The sequence below is a fragment of the Enhydra lutris genome, unplaced genomic scaffold (genome assembly GCF_002288905.1).
Source record: "Enhydra lutris kenyoni isolate GAN:26980312 unplaced genomic scaffold, ASM228890v2 scaffoldscaffold5, whole genome shotgun sequence".
NCBI lineage: Eukaryota > Metazoa > Chordata > Mammalia > Carnivora > Mustelidae > Enhydra > Enhydra lutris.
Window position 1 is genome coordinate 13,235,474 of NW_019154089.1, and position 16,803 is coordinate 13,252,276.

General features: G+C 56.3%; 1 protein-coding gene across 1 annotated transcript; it reads right to left on the bottom strand.

Moving 5' to 3' along the window:
* Positions 1-1,521: 1,521 nt before the first annotated feature.
* On the bottom strand, positions 1,522-12,385 carry LOC111141143 (solute carrier family 34 member 1). Its single transcript, XM_022493494.1, has 12 exons — positions 12,277-12,385; positions 12,005-12,154; positions 11,787-11,915; positions 11,572-11,715; positions 10,579-10,690; positions 10,260-10,455; positions 10,083-10,178; positions 4,687-4,756; positions 4,243-4,410; positions 2,900-3,016; positions 2,672-2,796; positions 1,522-2,025 (listed from the first exon to the last, which is right to left on the bottom strand). The coding sequence occupies exons 1-12, from the start codon at positions 12,383-12,385 to the stop codon at positions 1,522-1,524; spliced, it is 1,920 nt and encodes a 639-aa protein (XP_022349202.1).
* Between the last annotated feature and the right edge of the window lie 4,418 nt (positions 12,386-16,803).

The following is a 16,803-nucleotide window of genomic DNA, read 5'->3' on the forward strand; positions in this document are numbered from 1 at the left end:
TTCTGAGTCCAGAGGCTTCCCAGCCTCCCGTACCCTAGACCCGGCCCTCCTACCCATCAGTGCCCTGTATAAACCCCTGGCCTGATTTCCCAGAGTCCTTTCCCAAAATAACTTTCCACACCTGTGTGCAGGACACACTATAAAGGGAGCCCCTCCCACATCCCTCCCCAGGTGCACCCCAGCCTGGCCCTATGGGGTGTCAGGGAGTCAGGAGGAAGGCTGGAGGGCGGTGCACTTCTCACCCCCTCCACTTGGCAGGAGGAAGCCTTTGCAAGTGTTGTGAGTGGATGATGGAATAGGGCTGGCAGCTTGGAGAGCAGCTCTAGGGCTCTCAGGTTCTTGGGTCTCCTTCCACATACCCCAAAGGGAGTGGAAGGAGAGCACATGTCCAAGACCATCACAATGAGGTCTGAGGCCCTAGGGTCTTCCTCCCTTCTTGGAGTCCAAAGACCCCAGAGGATTCCCTGGACTAGAAGGAACAACTTAGGTATTGCCCATCCCTTGACCCTCACTCTGCAGGCCTCAGCTCCAGGGCCCCCATGGAAAGGGAGGAATTGAAAATCTTGGATGAGTTTAAGTGAGGCTTGGTTTATTGCCCAAAGGGAAAGGACAAAGATGGGAGGGAGGGTGGCTGGTCCCTGTCCACTATGCTCCAGGGCCCAGGGCATGGCCTCTCTTGCCTATTTTCACCTTCCCTGCCCCCCCACCCCATGTCTCCTGACAAGCCCCCACCTGTCACTTGTTTTCTGGAACACTAATGTTATCCTAGAAAGGGGGAGGGAGTCAGCTGGTTGGGGTGGGTGGGGATGGCACAGAATGCCCTCCTTATACTTGCCTTGGGGGTGGCCCCGGCCCCTAGGAAGGACTCCCAGGAAGTCTGAATCAGGAGTTGGACTCATTAAGGCAGGGTGAGGTGGACTGTTGTGGTGAGCTTGCAGGAAATAGTGCTGCTGAACCCCAAGCCATGGTCTCCCTCCCTCCCCAGATGGAGAGCACACAGAATTGTAAATGCATAATGAGGATGTAATTCCTTTTTCATCACACAATATCGGGAAAGGGGGTTGTGGCAGTACTGCAGAACAGCAGGGTGAGGATGAGGAGGGTGGTATAATGGAGGGAGGAAGGTGACAGGGAGCATGAGAACTCAGCCAGTGACTCAGGCACCCGCATCTCTGCACAAGCAAACAGCTGCAAGTCCCATTCTCGGACCCACCCTTACTCCCGCTCTGCCGAGTTGGACTTGTGTGTACAGGAGAGCCAAGCACAGGCCTCCAAACAAGACCCCCCCAGGGGCCAAGGACTCACAGTCATAGCCAGGTACCCTGCAGCCTGCTCACAGCCCCCCACGGGTGCATTAGTCCACACACCCAGGATGCCACAGACTCTCAGTCCCACAAGCCCAGACCTCTGTGGACCCACCCAAGGACAGGCCCATGCCCGGTGTGCTCGGACACACCCTTCTGCCCGTCCACACCGGGCACCCAGTGCAGGCCCTTCTCTGCCCCCCAGCAGCACTTTGGGCTAGAGGCGGGTGGCGTTGTGTCGAGCGGGTTGTGCCAGGCAGGGGGAGGGGGTGGCGGGGGGCAGCTCCTCCAGGAAGACCCTGGCGGGCAGCGGTGGGGAACGGGGCTCAGGCCTGGCACAGCACAGCGTGGCACGGGTGATGAGGCGGTCCAGGGGCTGCAGCGAGTGCATCCAGCGGGGCAGAAAGTCCCATGTCTGCAGCCACTTGGGCAGGTGTCCAGGGCTGCGGTTCTGCAAGACGCTGACGAGCACCACAAAGGCCAGCAGGGCCCCGAAGGGTGCGCCCACACCCACCATGGCCTGCCAGCCTGCCATGGAGACGCCGAACACCAGCGAGGGCAGCAGCAGGAAGCACAGGAGGAGGTAGAGGACGGCAAACCAGCGGTACTTGGCTGTGCGTTTGCCCAGCGCCTTGGCCATGCGGATGGGCAGGCGCGTGCAGGGCACCGGGTACCACAGCAGGATGCCCGAGATGTTAAAGAAGAAGTGGCAGAGGGCGATCTGTAGAGGAGAGGGCAGAGGGCTGAGATAGACGTGGGCCCCCGCTCCCTGTCCTGCCAGCACTGCTGGATAACGGGAGCCTGGCCCGGCCTGGGCAGCAGCAAAATCAGGGCTGATGTGCTCCTAGGAAAATACTGAGACACTTCTGCCCTAACGCTACACATTTCCTCCCACTGACCCCTCTCGCAAATTCCCCAGCAGATCCTCCTGAACCCAGCAGCAAAGAGAAGCATACTAGTTTCTGGCTCCATGGCTCTGGCCTCCTGATTGGTCCAAGCCCTGTCCCCTAGGCTTGTCCTCACTCCTTTGCTCCTAGGACAGCAACCCCTTTGCCATCTGCCCCCCTACTTGTTCTTGGTCCCCGAGAATGGCCCAGCCCCCTGCCCTGCTGCACCCCTTCCTCAGAGCGCAGATCCCACTAGCTGCTATTTGCGTGATTATCTAGGTAAATCCTGCCTGGTAGATGCTAAGGTCTTGGGGCTGGCACCAGGCCGACTTTGCCCCATACGGTTTCCACAGAGCTTGGGATAGTGGGTGGGCCTTAGGAGGCAGTCAGAAACTTTGATATGTGATGTCCTACCCTGTGCAGGTGCCACACCTCAGTCCCAGCCCTGTCTCGCCCCTGGCAGGCACCCCCCCAGAGTACCTGGAAGGAGCTGGACAACTTCTCCCGGGGGCTGGCCAGTGCAGCCAGGATGGCCGTGGTGGTAGTGCCAATGTTGGAGCCCAGCGTGAGGGGGTAGGCTCTCTCGATGCTGATCACACCCAGGCCTGGGGGCAGACAGAGAGGCTAGGTTCACCCCCAGGCCCCTCCTTTGGCCCTTTCCCTACCAGCCTGCCCATCCCCCTGCCCCACCATGCCATGGGCACTCACCGATGAGTGGGGTGATGGCCGAGGTGAACACAGAACTGCTTTGGACAACGAAGGTCATGCCGGCGCCCACCACCATGGCAAAGTAGCCTGTGGCCCAGGTGAAGGGGGCGGGGAAGTCTACGAGGACACCCCCATCCCAGCAGGGTCAGGAGGAGGGCATGGGCAGAGAAGCCAGGACCTACCTTAGGGAGGAGGTATTGGGTACCAGCTTGCAGGTGGGGCCTTGTCTGTCCAGTCCCCTGCTCAACTGTGGGGGCTTCTACTCGCCCTCCCTGGTCTTGGATTAAAGGCCCTTCTCAGCCTGGTTGCATCAGACTACTGGTTGACTGTCCTCTCTGCCCAGAATATCCTTCTTTCTTCGTGTTCCTCCTCGGGGCTTCGTGCGGATACATGGCTGCTGAAAAGCCCTCCCTGACCCTCGGCCCTCTGGCAGACTTTGTTTCTCCCATCCCTAAGCTCTCAGAGATCCACGAATGCACCTGACTCCAGCATTCATTATGCAACCTCTGCCAGTGCCGGGCACCATCCCCGGAGCCTGAAATGAAGCTTGCGATGAAAATCAGACCATGTCACTCCCCTGCCCCAACCCTTCAAGGGCCCCCAGTACCCTTACTGAAGTCCAGGCTCTGATCACAGCCTGTGGGGGCCCCCGGGGTCGGCTCCTTCCCTGTGATCTTGCTGACCTCTCCCCACCTCGATCACTGAGTTCCCCCCACGCTGCAGGCCATCTTTCTGCCCAGCTTGTTCCCGCCTCTTTGCCTTTGCACTGACTGTTCCCTCTGCGTAGAACACTCTTCAGCCACGTCTGACTACTATTCCTCATTTCGGCCTCTTCACATAGGCTGCTGACTGCCCACTGAAAGCAACTTTTTCCATACTCTGTCATTTTTGCTTTCTCCTTGGGAGTCACCCCTCAGTATGAATGTATGCCGCCTCGATCATTTATTTTTCATTACACATCTGTCTCCTCCTCTGGGTTGGGAATCCCCTGAGGGTGGGACCATCTCTGGGGCTCAGCTCTCGACCCTTGGCACCGCGGCATGCTCCATGCTTGGGCACACGGGTGTAGGGAGTATTTGTTGAATGCGTCCGTGGCCACTGAGAATCTGTTTTGAGCCACCTACTGGAATGGAACCACAGTCAGGGGCAGCCACAGATGCCTGGCTGCCGGCACCTCGGGAGCCTCAGAAATCACCTGACTCAACCCCTTCTTTGTTCTCAGGGAGAAACAGGCTCAAGATGGCAGGGCTTTGCCCAGATCACACAGCAAAGCAGCAGTGGGACTTAGTAAGATTTGAAAGGTCCCATCCTGGGGCCCACACGTGCAGTTCTTGGGGGCTCACCTGTGTTGATAACCTTCTGAATGACCTTAGCCACCTGGCCCTTCAGCAGAGAGTTGAGCATCTTGACAAGGAGAATGAGGCAGGTGCACAGGAGCACCAGGGAGCCGGCCAGCAGAATGAGCCCCACGGCCAGGTCAGGCAGCCCTGTGTCCACGAAGATGTGGTTGCCTGGCAGGGAAAGTGTCAAGCAGCTGAGAACTGAACCCCACAGCTGGTTCCCAGCCCCCCACTTTTGATGCCTTCTTGGGATTGGAGCCTAAAGTCCCACCCCAGGCTCCTTTAGCCTCAACAGCAAGGCTTAGCCCAAGCCCAGGACCTGAGCTGGTTGATAGCTGGTTTTCCTGGGACTGATAGCAGCAGTGGCGGGGGGCAGGGGTGGGTGCAGCCCTTCCTCTGCCCAGCTGTGCCCCTGCCATGCCAGACATCTGTGATGCAGGCACTCACATTTCTCCATGGTGGCATTTCCAAGGGTCCAGCTGGTGTTGGCCTCTGCCCTGGGCAGGGGGGTGGGAACCTGGATTAAGAGAAGAGTGACTTAGAATTTAGGAAAATGTAGCCTGGGGTTGGAGATAAGGGGGAAGGTTAGGGAGGGGCGGGGGGGGGGGGGGGGGGATAGAGGTGGTCCTCCTGACTACATGCCCTTGGACAGTTGGCCTTTCTCCTTTGCTGGAGAGTTGGGGGTGGAAATACCTGCCACACGAGAATCTGGCCACGGTCAGCCCTCTCTGAATATTCTGTCCTATCCATCTTCCCATCCGGCTCTCACTGGGGCCCACAGGGATTTTATTTATTTATTTGAGAGAGAGAGAGCACGAAGAGAGGGGGTTGAGTCAGAGGGAGAAGCAAACTCCCTGCTGAGCTGGGAGGCAATGTGGGACTCTATCCTAGGACTCCAGGATCATGACCTGAGCCTAAGGCAGTCACTTAACCAACTGAGCCACCCAGACACCCTAATCCTGTGGCTTCTTGTCCTCGTTCTCCTCAACCTCTCCTTGGCCTTGGGTGCTTCTGACCATGGACCTCCTTATGAAAACTCTCCCTTCCCCATCCTTTATTACTGGCCCTCTCCTGGTGTTGCCCTGCCCCCTTCCCCAGCATCTGTGCCCCATCCTCTCGCCTGAGGCACCATTAGTCCAAGCTCCACTGTCCTCTTGCTCAAATCCTTATGGGGAAGGTTGGGGTATGGGGAAGGGGGACCACCAGGGGGCAGAAGTCCAGTCCCCACCTACTTCCTACCCACATACTCAGTGGGGAGAGGCCCCCCCAATTCAGAGGGCCCAGGGCCAGGCAGGTAGCCTAACTGAGGCGCTCAGGCTGAGCGTGGAGGAGGTGGAGGACTGCATTTTGGGCCTATAGGGGCAGTAGCCACTCAGCTCCAGGCCGCTGTCGCCATCCAGGGATGAAGCCCTGCATGGCCAAATGGCCCGAGTCTGCAAGAGAAATCCCGTTCTTTACAATTATGCGAGGGCCACATGGGTCTGGACCACTACTTCGCAGCCTCATTGGACTGAGGAATTATTTTTTCTTGAATGTAATTGGGGAGCCTTTCCTTGCCCTCAGGATCCCAGCCCAAAGGAAGAACTGAGCCCCAGAAAGGGACAAGAACGCCTAGGGCCCCAGGCAAAATCCCAGAGCTACGACTTTTCCTTATTCACCCTCTGCCACCTCTGAGAGCTGATATGGGCACTGATCCCAGAAGTCCTGCCCTCCACAGCACAGCCCCAGACCTTTCCTGTGCTGTGGGTCATGTCTCAGGTGGGGTAGTGGCCCTTCAATGTCATGGCTCCTTTAGGGTTTATTCCAAATCATGTCATTTATAAAATGTATGCTAGAAATGAGAACTATTTCTGGCACCTGGCTTGAAATCTGGTTTCTCTTAGTGGCCTGAGCTGCTGTGAGTGAGGCAGTATGCTCATCTGTGTTCTAGCTGGCCAGACTAGGGCCCTGAGGCACCCTCAAACCCAGGCCGCCATTGCAAGTTGAGAAACTAAGAGAGTTCTGGTGGGCTCCGCCGGAAAAGCAGGCTGGGGAGGCTGTGGGTAACTGCTGTGTGGGTAGGCGAGAGCTGGGTGTAAGGGGGAGAGCCGTGTGTCAGCTGTCCAGTGGATGTGAGCAAGTCCTGTTTCTTGTGCCAACGACCTGGGACAAATCATGCCACCTCTCAGCCTGTTTAAAGCAGATGACATGAGAGCTGTTATAAAGGGGTGCCTGGGTGGCTTGTCAGTTAAGCCTCTGCCTTCGGCTCAGATCATGGTCCCGGTGCGCTGAGATCGAGCCCCACGTTGGGCTCCTTGCTCAGCGGGGAGCCGCCTTCTCCCTCTCCCTCTGCTGCTGCTCCCCCTGCCTATTCTCTCTCTCTCTCAAATAAATAAATAAATCTTTAAAAGAGAGAGAGAGAGAGAGAGCTATTGTAAAGGTTACGGGAGGAAATGTGTGCCAAGTGCTCTCCTCAGACTTATCTCATGTTAAGTCTTCAGTAAGACATCATGCCTCCTAATCAGGATTAGACCCCCTCCATCCGTGGGCCCATCTAGGACCACATGGTGGGAAGAGCATGTGCTTATGTGTTTGTGTGAGATTGATGTCCTAGGTCAGGAACAATAGCTCCTGCCGGTGTGTCTCAGGGTCCTGGCCCTGTTGGGGAGCACTGTGGTGGACCAGCTTGGAGCCCTGGGCAGATGATCCCTGAGATAAATGGGTACCTGACCAGCCTGTGCCCCACTGACCTGGCTGGGCCCAGGGTCTCTTAGGGGAGGAACTTCAGGGGAGGGGTTATCATCTGACTCAGGGCTGGCTGTGTGTGGGCAGGGCAAAGCTGAGGGCTAAAGTCTAGGGTTTTGACCCTAGATCTTCCTGCCAGGGTTTTGTGCCTCTGGCTGGGGTTATGTGGCTCTGGCTGAGCGGGTGGGGGGGGGGGGGGGGGTAGAATGCAGAGACTGTAAAGGGCTAGAGAGGAGTAGGGGTGGGGATGCCAGAGAGTGGGTAGACTGCATGGTCAGGCTGAGAGTGGGTACTGAGTGAGGTAGTAGGGAGGTACTGAGTGAGGGAGCAGGCCCAGGGCTTCCTTGTCAAGAAGGTGGGAGCTCTAGCCCTGACAAAGAACTGGGCAGCCCAGGGTCTGGGACATACCCCTAGGTGTGCCCATCCTTCCTGGGCCTGGGGGTGTGGTGGGAGGGGTGAGTTCTGTGGGAAGAACAGAATAAATGAGCCCCAAGAGTCCTAAGCTGAAACTCCATCTGAGCCACTCCCAGCTGTGTGATACTGGACCAAACACCGAACCTCTCTGGGCCCCAGTTTCCTTCCCTTGCAGCATGAGGTCTATAACGCTGCCCACCGCTTCCCAGGGGCTTGTTTTGAGGACTCTTGGAAGAGAGTCAGGACTTAAGTGCCAGTGGGAGGTGCAGGACACGATTAAGCTCACAGAAGACTGTGACTCTCCAAGAATCCTCTCCCTGGGAGAAACACACAGGATGCGAGCCTGTGCTGTAGTTCAGCCTGAAGCAGATGGGAAGCTCAGTGTCTTTGTTTTTCGGGAAGCAGAAATCACCGTGCCAGCTGCGCCATCTGGTGGCCAAGATGAGAACTTCTTAGAGCCGCACCTACCGCCGCCGGAGCAGTCTCTGGGTGGCTGTGGTCAGCTGTGGCATTCAGGCCCGATGGGCAGAGTGGGAAATGGACACACATGATGGGACACCAGACTGACTTCTGGAAGAGGCAGCGAGATGGAGGTTCAGAAGCATGGGCTCCATATTCCACCAGGATTTTCATCTTATCTCCATGGTATGGATTTGGGCAAGCCTCTCTGAGCCTATAAAATGGACCAGAGATAAATCCTGTGTCCCTGGCTGCAAGTCCTTGAGGAATGCTTGTTTAAACCAGGCAAGCAGGGTTGGCAGTCCATAGTGTGAGTACATAAGAAGGTAATTCCCAGGACAAGGGTAGGCCCCTGGAGTGTCAAGAGGTTTTGGAACGTTAAAATTGTCTCTGGGTTTTCTTCCACCATCTGGAAACCTTCAGATTCCCAATACTGTCTTTGGTGACTGGGTTTCTTGGAGACTGGCTTGGGTGAGGTTGGGTCCAGTTGGGGGGAAAGCAGGAGGCCACCAGGAGAGGTTGGAAGGGAGACACAGTGGTCACAGGAAAAGTTCCAGTCTGGTGCAGGAAGAGCCCCCAGCACACATGGCCAGAGCAGGCACATGGCTACGGATCCATGTTCCACATGGTCTGACCTAAAGAGGGGGTGAGAAAAGGGAGCCTGAATGCCACCCATCTGCTACCCTTCAAGCCAGGGAAATCCCATCTGGATTCTGTTGTGGCGGACCCATTCTTCTGGGACAGAGGGCTGGGAGACCAGCACTCAGGGAAGCTATGTGGGGAGCAGTGGGGACAGCGCCCTTGGCGGGTGAACTCGGGCGGCTGACTTCACTCGAGCAGGCCCGGGTTTCTCCTGCGGAAGATGGGTTGTCCTTGTCCACCTTGCCCTACTTTGTGAGGATTCCAGCACGGGCAGGCAGCGTCTGGTGCACCTGTTGCAGCGGGGAGGCCGGCTGGGCACAGCTGCAGGCAGGCACCAGGGAGGGACTCTGCGGCCCAGGAGCTCCCGCCCGTGGCTTGTTTCCTGTGAAGATCGAGCGGTGTGATGTCTCTGTCACCCCCATTCTGCTATGGAGTGAAGAGGATTTGGGCAAGAGAGTGTGCCCAGGGGCAGGCAAGAAGACAGCACCATGTTGCAGGGGTCACAAAGCCAGCCTGAGAGCTGCCCGCATGGGCTTTTTGATGTCCGACTGCCTGGAACACTCAGAAGTGCCAGACCAGAGCTGCACGCGGTTCCGATGCAAAGGAAGGCACCGCAGAAGGCGGGTTGAAAGGCTGCTCTGTGTTCACGCTGGGATCAAGGGCCAGTGATATCAAGTAGCAAGTAGGAAGGAGGAGGGGGCCGGGCCTGCTGAGCCCTGGGCTTCGGGTTGCCTTCGCTCTGTTCTGAATGGAGTTGCTTCTTGGATGTGGCAACTGAGGTAAAGCAAATACCGTGGATCAGGGTTTTGATGAAGCACTTCCTTTCCATGGCTGAGTGAGAAAGTGTGCTGATCGCCTGCTTTCTTGTGAGCCTGGTGTCATGGCAGGTGCACAAGCGTCCCACGGATCCAAACAGGTCTCCATTCCGTGCAGTAGAAATGGTGCAGAAGGACACATGGATGCATGCCTGTGGCAGTCTCCAGGGGAAAGAGCCCCGACAAGAGTACAAGTCGCTGTTGTGTCTCCAGGGAGGTCTCCACACGGCCCCCTTGTCTTGTTCCTGTTTGTCCAGCTTTCCCAGGCACCTTCATAACCCCTTCACCCCCTCACCACATTACCTGGACCCCCAAACGTGGCACAGCTGGGTCACGAACCCCTGGCATCTTGGCGGGGAGAAGAGAGCCCTAGACTGCTAGACCTGTCCTCAGGGCCCTGAAATGGTAGGACAAGCTCGGGCAAGTGTCTCAGCCTCTCAGAGCCTATTCTCTCCCTGTGAAGCCAGAAGGTAGAGCCAGATTAGTGGTTCTCGAACTTGAGCACGGAGCTGACTGAGAAGACTTGTTGAAACATAGGCTGCTGTGTCCCATCCCCCCAAATTTTTTCTGATAGTTTTCCCTAGACCTACTTAGGTCTAGGGAAAGGCTGAATATCTTGTAGCTTTAATAGGTTCCCAGGTGGTACGAGTGCCTCTGGTCCACACTTTGAGAACCACTGGGCTAGATCAATGACATGCCAACTCAAGTTGATTGGTAATAACTCCCCAAAGCCGCTGGGGGACTGGAAGGGATTGGCACAATATTCCTTTGGCCAGACCTGAGACTCACCCCGGTGGGGTCTGGGTGGCACCAGATCCGGATCAGACTGTGGTTTCTCAGGGACTCGTCGCCGGTGGCAATGCTGGTAATCACAGATTTGTCCAGCTGTGCACAAGATGTGGGTGGGGGGTGTGAGGGAGGGGTCCTTACTATCCCACATCACCCTCCACACCAGCCTTGCCCCACCTGGATGATGAGCTTGGTGAAGGGCTCTGTGATGATCTTGAGCAGGTCGGGGGCATCTTGGCCACCATGGATGTTGAAGGAGGCGACCACCAGTCGAGTAACATGGTGCAGGTACCCGGTGGCAGCCTCCAGGGGCAGCAGGACCAGAACCGACAGCCAGTTAAAGCAGTCGTGCACCGTGGCCCCTGCAAAGGCCCTGGGCAGGGAGGCCACGTTGCAGGGCGGGCCGGGGTCAGGATGCACTTCGGCTGGGGGCTCCTGGCCCTGGGGACCACCCTCCCCCAACACACACAGGCCCCTCACCACTCTACCCCCTCACCGCCGGAAGTCAGTCCTGTCCCCTGCCTGCATCAGGGCCACGATGGTGTTGGTGACAGATGTGCCGATGTTGGAGCCCATGATGATGGGGATGGCAGAGCTCACCTCCAGCACTAGCAGAAGAGGGGACCCCTTCACTGACTGTGTGAGGGCCACCAGCTCCTGCCCCGGAAACACCTGCCCACATCCCAGCCCCACTGGGCAGTCCTGCCACGATACTGCCCAGCCTTGGTGTCCCAGGGACACGTGTGTGAACAAGCACGGTGGACAGATGCACTGTGTGTGCACGTGTGGATCCGAGGGCCCATGTCCTGCACGCGGAGACAGTTCTGTGCCCATGTGTGCACGGTACACGAGCGTGGTGGTTAGTTTCATGAGTCGGCTTAGCCAGGCTACAGGACTCAGTCATTCGATCCGATGCTCATCTAGCTGCTGCTGGAAGGTATTCCACAGGTGTGATTCGCCTCCACAACTGGCTGACTTTAAGTGAAGGGGATCACCCTTGGTGATCTCAGTGGGCCTCATCCAGAGAGATAAAAGGCCTTAAGAGCAAAACGGAGGCCATCCAGCATTGGCTTCCCCCCGAGAGTTCCAGCCTGCCCTTCCTAACAACCTGCCCTATGGATTTTGGATTTGCTCAGCCAGCCCCACAATCATGCAAACCAATTCCTTGCCATAAATCATATGTATAGCTCCAGCAGGTTCTGTTTCCCTGGCCAGTGGAATAAGTGACTATGGGTGATAAGGTGCTGAGCCTTCCTGGGGCAGGACTCCCCATCTGCCACCCTTTCCAGATCTTCAGACACCCCTCCTGGCTGAGACTATTCCTGGCCACAGCTTGGAAAATAGAGTGCGAGAAGCTGGAGTCCTGCCCTTTGCTCTTAACTCCCTGGCCCCCTTCTCCCCCTGGCCCCAGCCCTGACATGCTGCATCAGCCCCCTCCAGGGCATGCAGCCCCCCACGCCCTTTCCCTAGCCCCAGCGGGCCGACTTACAGCCAGAGGAGACCATGCTGACGACGATGGACGTGGAGGTGCTGGAGCTCTGGACCAGCACGGTAACCAGAATCCCTACCACCAGCCCCGCGACGGGGTTGGACAGGATGGCATTGTCCTTGAAGATGTCACCAGCCACCTTCCCTGAGGAGCAGGAGCCAGCATTGTGTGATGCCCTTCAGGAACCCTGTCCCAATCCCCTCCCCTGGCCCTACCTCCAGCCAGCTGGAAAGCGGAGCTGAGCACGTCCAGGGAGCAGACGAAGAGGTAGAGAAAGGCGAGCATCAGGGGCACCTTGACGAGGGTCATGCCAGCCCGGCGCAGCTTCTGGGCCAGCCCAGGCTCTGGAGATGGGCTGGTCATGAGCATTGGGGCCAGGGGCTAGGGCACTGAATGTTGCCACCCCTGCTGTCCACCCCCGGCCCGGGCCCACCTGGCCTCTGCTCCTCCTCCAGGGCCAGCTTGGCAGGCAAGGCATCATGGCACTCCAGAACCTCCCCGTAGGGGCAGCTGTGATCGGTAAGGGCCACAGGGCCCAGGCTGGGGAAGGCGTAGGTGGAGGTCCCTGGGATCCTGTGCAGGACTGGGGAGGGAGGCTGGTTAGGAGTTCCCAGAAGCCCCGGGATAGGCTCAGAGGGGTGGACACCTCACTGGGACTTGAGCGACTGTGGGCATTCAGGGTCCAAGGATGGGAGGACCACTCACCCTGAGGGCTGGGCACGTAGGCAAAGGCTGTCCCGTGCATCATGTGGCCCCCTCGGACTGGTAGTGGGGAGACAGCCGGGCCCCCCAGCCTCTCTCCATAGGACATCATCCTGGGCACACACTGTGGGGCGGCAGCAGCACTGAGGGACAGCTATTGTCCTGGAAACTTACACATACCCACCCACCCACTGTCCACATCCATACCCACGTACTCACACGCACACATACCCGTGGTGTGTGACCCCTAGACGCACACCCAGGGAAGTATGCCCTCTACCCCATAATAGCAGAGATGCTCAGGTCCTCGGGCCAGATGCTTATACTCATCAGGCAGTGAGTATTTATGAAGAATCTGCTGTAGCCTGGGCACTGGGCTAGACGCTGGGGTAGAGCAATGGCTAAATACAAGGACAGCTCCTGCCCCCAGAAAGCTCCAAGTCTCACGGGGAGACAGATGTCAATGAAATAATCCCTTGAATAGAAAGTGACAATAGGGCCAAGGGTTCTAATGACAGATACAAGTGCTACCAGTGTGCCCCATGGCAGGGGGTGGAGGGGAGAGAGGATCAAGCTGAGATAAACATGAGTAGGAGGGGCCGGATGGCAAGGGACAAGGGCGTGGGTGCAGGGGACCTTGGAGGGGAAGGAGCTGGGAGCACCCTGCAGGCAGCGGGGGCCAGGGAACGTGTGTTAGCCGAGCTTGTAGATATGGGCCAAGGCTGCACATGCAGGAGGAGTTCCGACTGTCCTGAGAGCCATGAGGAGACCTGGACACCTGTTGGCTCTTGGGACCAGCTGGACATGCACTCAGGAAAGGGTCTACTGGCCACAATCCTGAGTTCCTGGGTTACCCTCCAACTGAACTTCTTTCCCCATTTGCCTCCCTCCCTCCTAGCAATAAACAAACACTGATGGCCTTTCTCCCATGAATGAGTTTCAGACCAAGGCTGGTTTAGGTAAGGAGGTTTCCCTGTATTATCTCCAATCTGTGAAGCCCTTGGCTTGCTTTAGGGCCCCTTGAACTGCCCCAGGAGTTCTTGGTTGTTGGGGTGGGAGTACCCCAGCCTATATCAGCTACCCACAATCCCACACCCCAGGGGCCCTTGGCTGTTTGGAGGAGTGGGAGGCTGAGCTAAATTCCAAGTGCTGGAAGAGCATGAGTCCTCTTTCCTTTGGGGCAGGGGGTAAGCCAGTCTAGACTGGGCCCGAGCAGGAAGGGGAAGCAGAATTAGGGTAGAGGAGAGGAACAGGGGCGATGGGCTATTGCCTACTAAGACTTGGGGATGTGTTTGGGAGAGGGGAGCCCTGGGCTTACCTTGGGGTTCTGTGTTTCAGCTCCTGCTTAGCTGCTTAAGGAAGCCCCAGGGGCCTGAGGAAGGGCTAGGACCCTCCTCTTTATACCCTTGGGTCAAGGGCAAAGTCCTAAAACCCTAGCTGCCCTCCCTCTGTTCCCCGATTAACCTCCCCCCCTGAGATTCCTCCCAGTTAATTACTAATCGTCAGCTCTGCTGGGGGAGTCTGTGATCAAACTCTCCCTTTCCCCACACAGAAACTCAACCTTACAGAGACCCAAACCCAGCTAGGGTACCTCTTCTGCCCCCAAGCAGAGACCCTGATGCCACTTAGGCACCTTATTCCCATGGTCTTCAAGGAAATTTCACGGCTCCAGTCCCTTCCCCTCATTCTTGGCCTAACACGACTCCCCGTGGAATAGCCTTGCCATGCATCTGGATGTCTGTGGGTCTGTCTGTGGGTTTTGGGGGCATTTGGAGGAGAGGGAGCATGCGATGGAAGAAGTAACAGGAGAGAAACCCAGAAAGGCTGCATAGTGCTGAGTCAGGGAGAGTCTCTAGCCTGAAACCACAGATCCAGGATTCGTCTGAGAGAATGTGGAACCCCTGGTCAGATCAGGAAGGGCCTGGTCTGCATTCTAGAATGGTCTCTTTAGCGGTAGGTTGTCCGTCAAAGGGGCAAGTCTGGAAGCATAGGGACCAGCTAAGAGGCTGATGAGATGGTCTAGAGAAGAGATGATGAGGTCTGAATCAAGTGGAACAGGAGGGATGAGGAGAAGATCCATCCCAGGGATACTTGGGTAGTGGAATGGGGGAGGGGGAGCATGGCAGACAGATGAACTATATGACAGTTGGGTTTCTGGATTGAGATGCTGATGATGGTATGGGGTCTGTTGCAAAACTCCGGAAACCCAGAGAGGGCTCTTAGGGAGGCTTGTTTCCCTTTCACAGGACTCTGGAGCTTGAATTAGGGCCCAGGTGTACAAGAGAGATGAGAGAGATATTCCCTTCTGAGGGAGAAAGATTCAACAGATCCAGCGGGGGTGGGTTCCACTCAAAATCTAGCTTGGACAACTGCCTGAGTAACCTGTGCAACCACCCGTCCACCCATCCATCCATCCACCCACCCCCCCTGGCTACCTAGCCAGCCAGTCATGTGTCCGTCCCTCCATTCCCAAGAACAATAGTTGAGTTCCTACTCTGTGCTGAGCCAAGATTGGCTAGGTCAGCTCTCTCCTGTCTAATCCCTGGGTCAGGCTGGGTGCTGAGGCAAGTCACTTCGAGTATAAGGTGGCAATCAGAGGGGCACCTGGGTGGCTCAGTCGGTTAAGTGTCCCACTCTTGATTTCAGCTCAGGTCATGATCTCAGGGTTGTGAGATGTGAGATCGAGCCTCGCATCGGGTTCTACACTTAGTGGGGAATCTGCTTGGGATTCTCTTTCCATCAGCACCTCCTGCTCATTGATTCTCTCTCTCTCTCTCTCTCTCTCTCTCAAATAAATAGATTAAAAAAAAAATAATAAAATGGCAATCAGCAGTTCTTTTGCAGTGGGTTGAATTCAGTGAGCTAGCTAACCCATCTCAGTGACTAGAAGAGTCCCTCAGCATGTGCGTTCTCTTCATGCTTGTGTGCCCCTCTTACTGTCCCTGGGATGGCTGCAGTGTCCCCACCAAGGGAACGGCTCCACTTCCTCTAGATTTGCAGCCCTATTTCAGGTCAACAACTTGCCTGGGCTCCCCGGTTGCCCTTTGATTGCTCAGGGTCTCCCTGAGTTGCAGCCCATTATATCTTACATATATTGGGGTGACACAAATCTAGCCTTTCTCATCAAGGTGGGTGGACGTTTCTGCACAGCTCCCCTCTAATGTGACAAAAGTCAACTAGTTTGTACTTAATTTGCAGGACACTGTGGGGTTGTCCGCTGGCTAGTGTTCATAATGGAGTCTCTGTCGGAGTGGTTAAGAGCAGACAACAAGGCCAGCCTGGGTTTGGATCCCGGCCCCTCCACATTGTGGCTGTGTCAGTTTAGGCCACAGAAGCCCCAAGGGACCAGGGAGGGGTGGGCAGAGGGGCAACTGGATTGGTTTTGGGTAGAGTGACCATAAGTCCTGGTTTGCCTGGCCAAGTCCTGGCTGATGACTGTTGGCCCAGAGTTCCCTTTCACTTAAAAAATGCCCTGGTTTGGAAAATCAGCCATAGAGCCTTATGACCTGTTCTGGGAGATTCTGGAGAACTGAGGCAGGCAATCAGCCACGTGGGACATCCTAGAAAGGTCTCCATTCACAGAAAAAAGAAAATTAAAACAATCCTGCTTCTTCAACCCATTGTTGTCACAGAACACTGCCTCTCAGCCTTTTCTCTGTACCTCTCTCACCTATTTGGATTTTTTTTGTTTATGAAAGACTGTGTCTTGCTCTTTTCCACCTACCGTTGCATATTACCTTCCCTGTGTATTTACACTCAGGGCCAATGTTGTTTTTAATGGTTGCATCATGTTCTGTCCTGAAACTTAATTTATGTAGTGATCCCTCAGGTGTCCCGGAAACTCTCCAGACTGGACAGAGTGATTTGGCAAAGATTGGGGTTTGTGCATGGGTTGGGGGGGTGTCTCTGAGCCAGGGGCAGGTAGTCATTGCTGAGTTCTCGTGTCAGAATCGTCCTCGGGCTCACAAGTGCTGGTGAAGTCACATTGGGCTCAGAGGCTGCCTAGGGCCAGGCACCCCCATCCCCAGTGGGTCCAGGGACCTCGACCACAGGCCATGTTCCTCTCTCCTGCTCTGCTCTGGTCAGACCCGGAGCAGGAGCCACTGTATCCGAGGTGCTCTTTATAAACTTAGGGTGCTTCTTCTTTTTTTTTTTTTTAAGATTTTTTGTATTTATTTGACACAGAGAGAGAGATCACAAGTAGGCAGAGAGGTAGGCAGAGAGAGAGCGGGAAGCAGGCTCCCTGCCAAGCAGAGAGCTGGATGTGGGTCTCGATCCAAGGACCCTGAGATCATGACCCGAGCTGAAGGCAGAGGATTAACCCATTGAGCCACCCAGGTGCCCTGGGGTGCTTCTTCTTCTTTTTAAAAAAGATTTTATTTATTTATTTGACAGACAGAGATCACGGATAGGCAGAGAGGCAGGCAGAGAGAGAGAGGAGGAAACAGGCTCCCTGCTGAGCAGAGAGCCCAAGGCGGGGCTCGATCCCAGGACCCTGGGATCATGACCTGAGCCGAAGGCAGGGGCTTT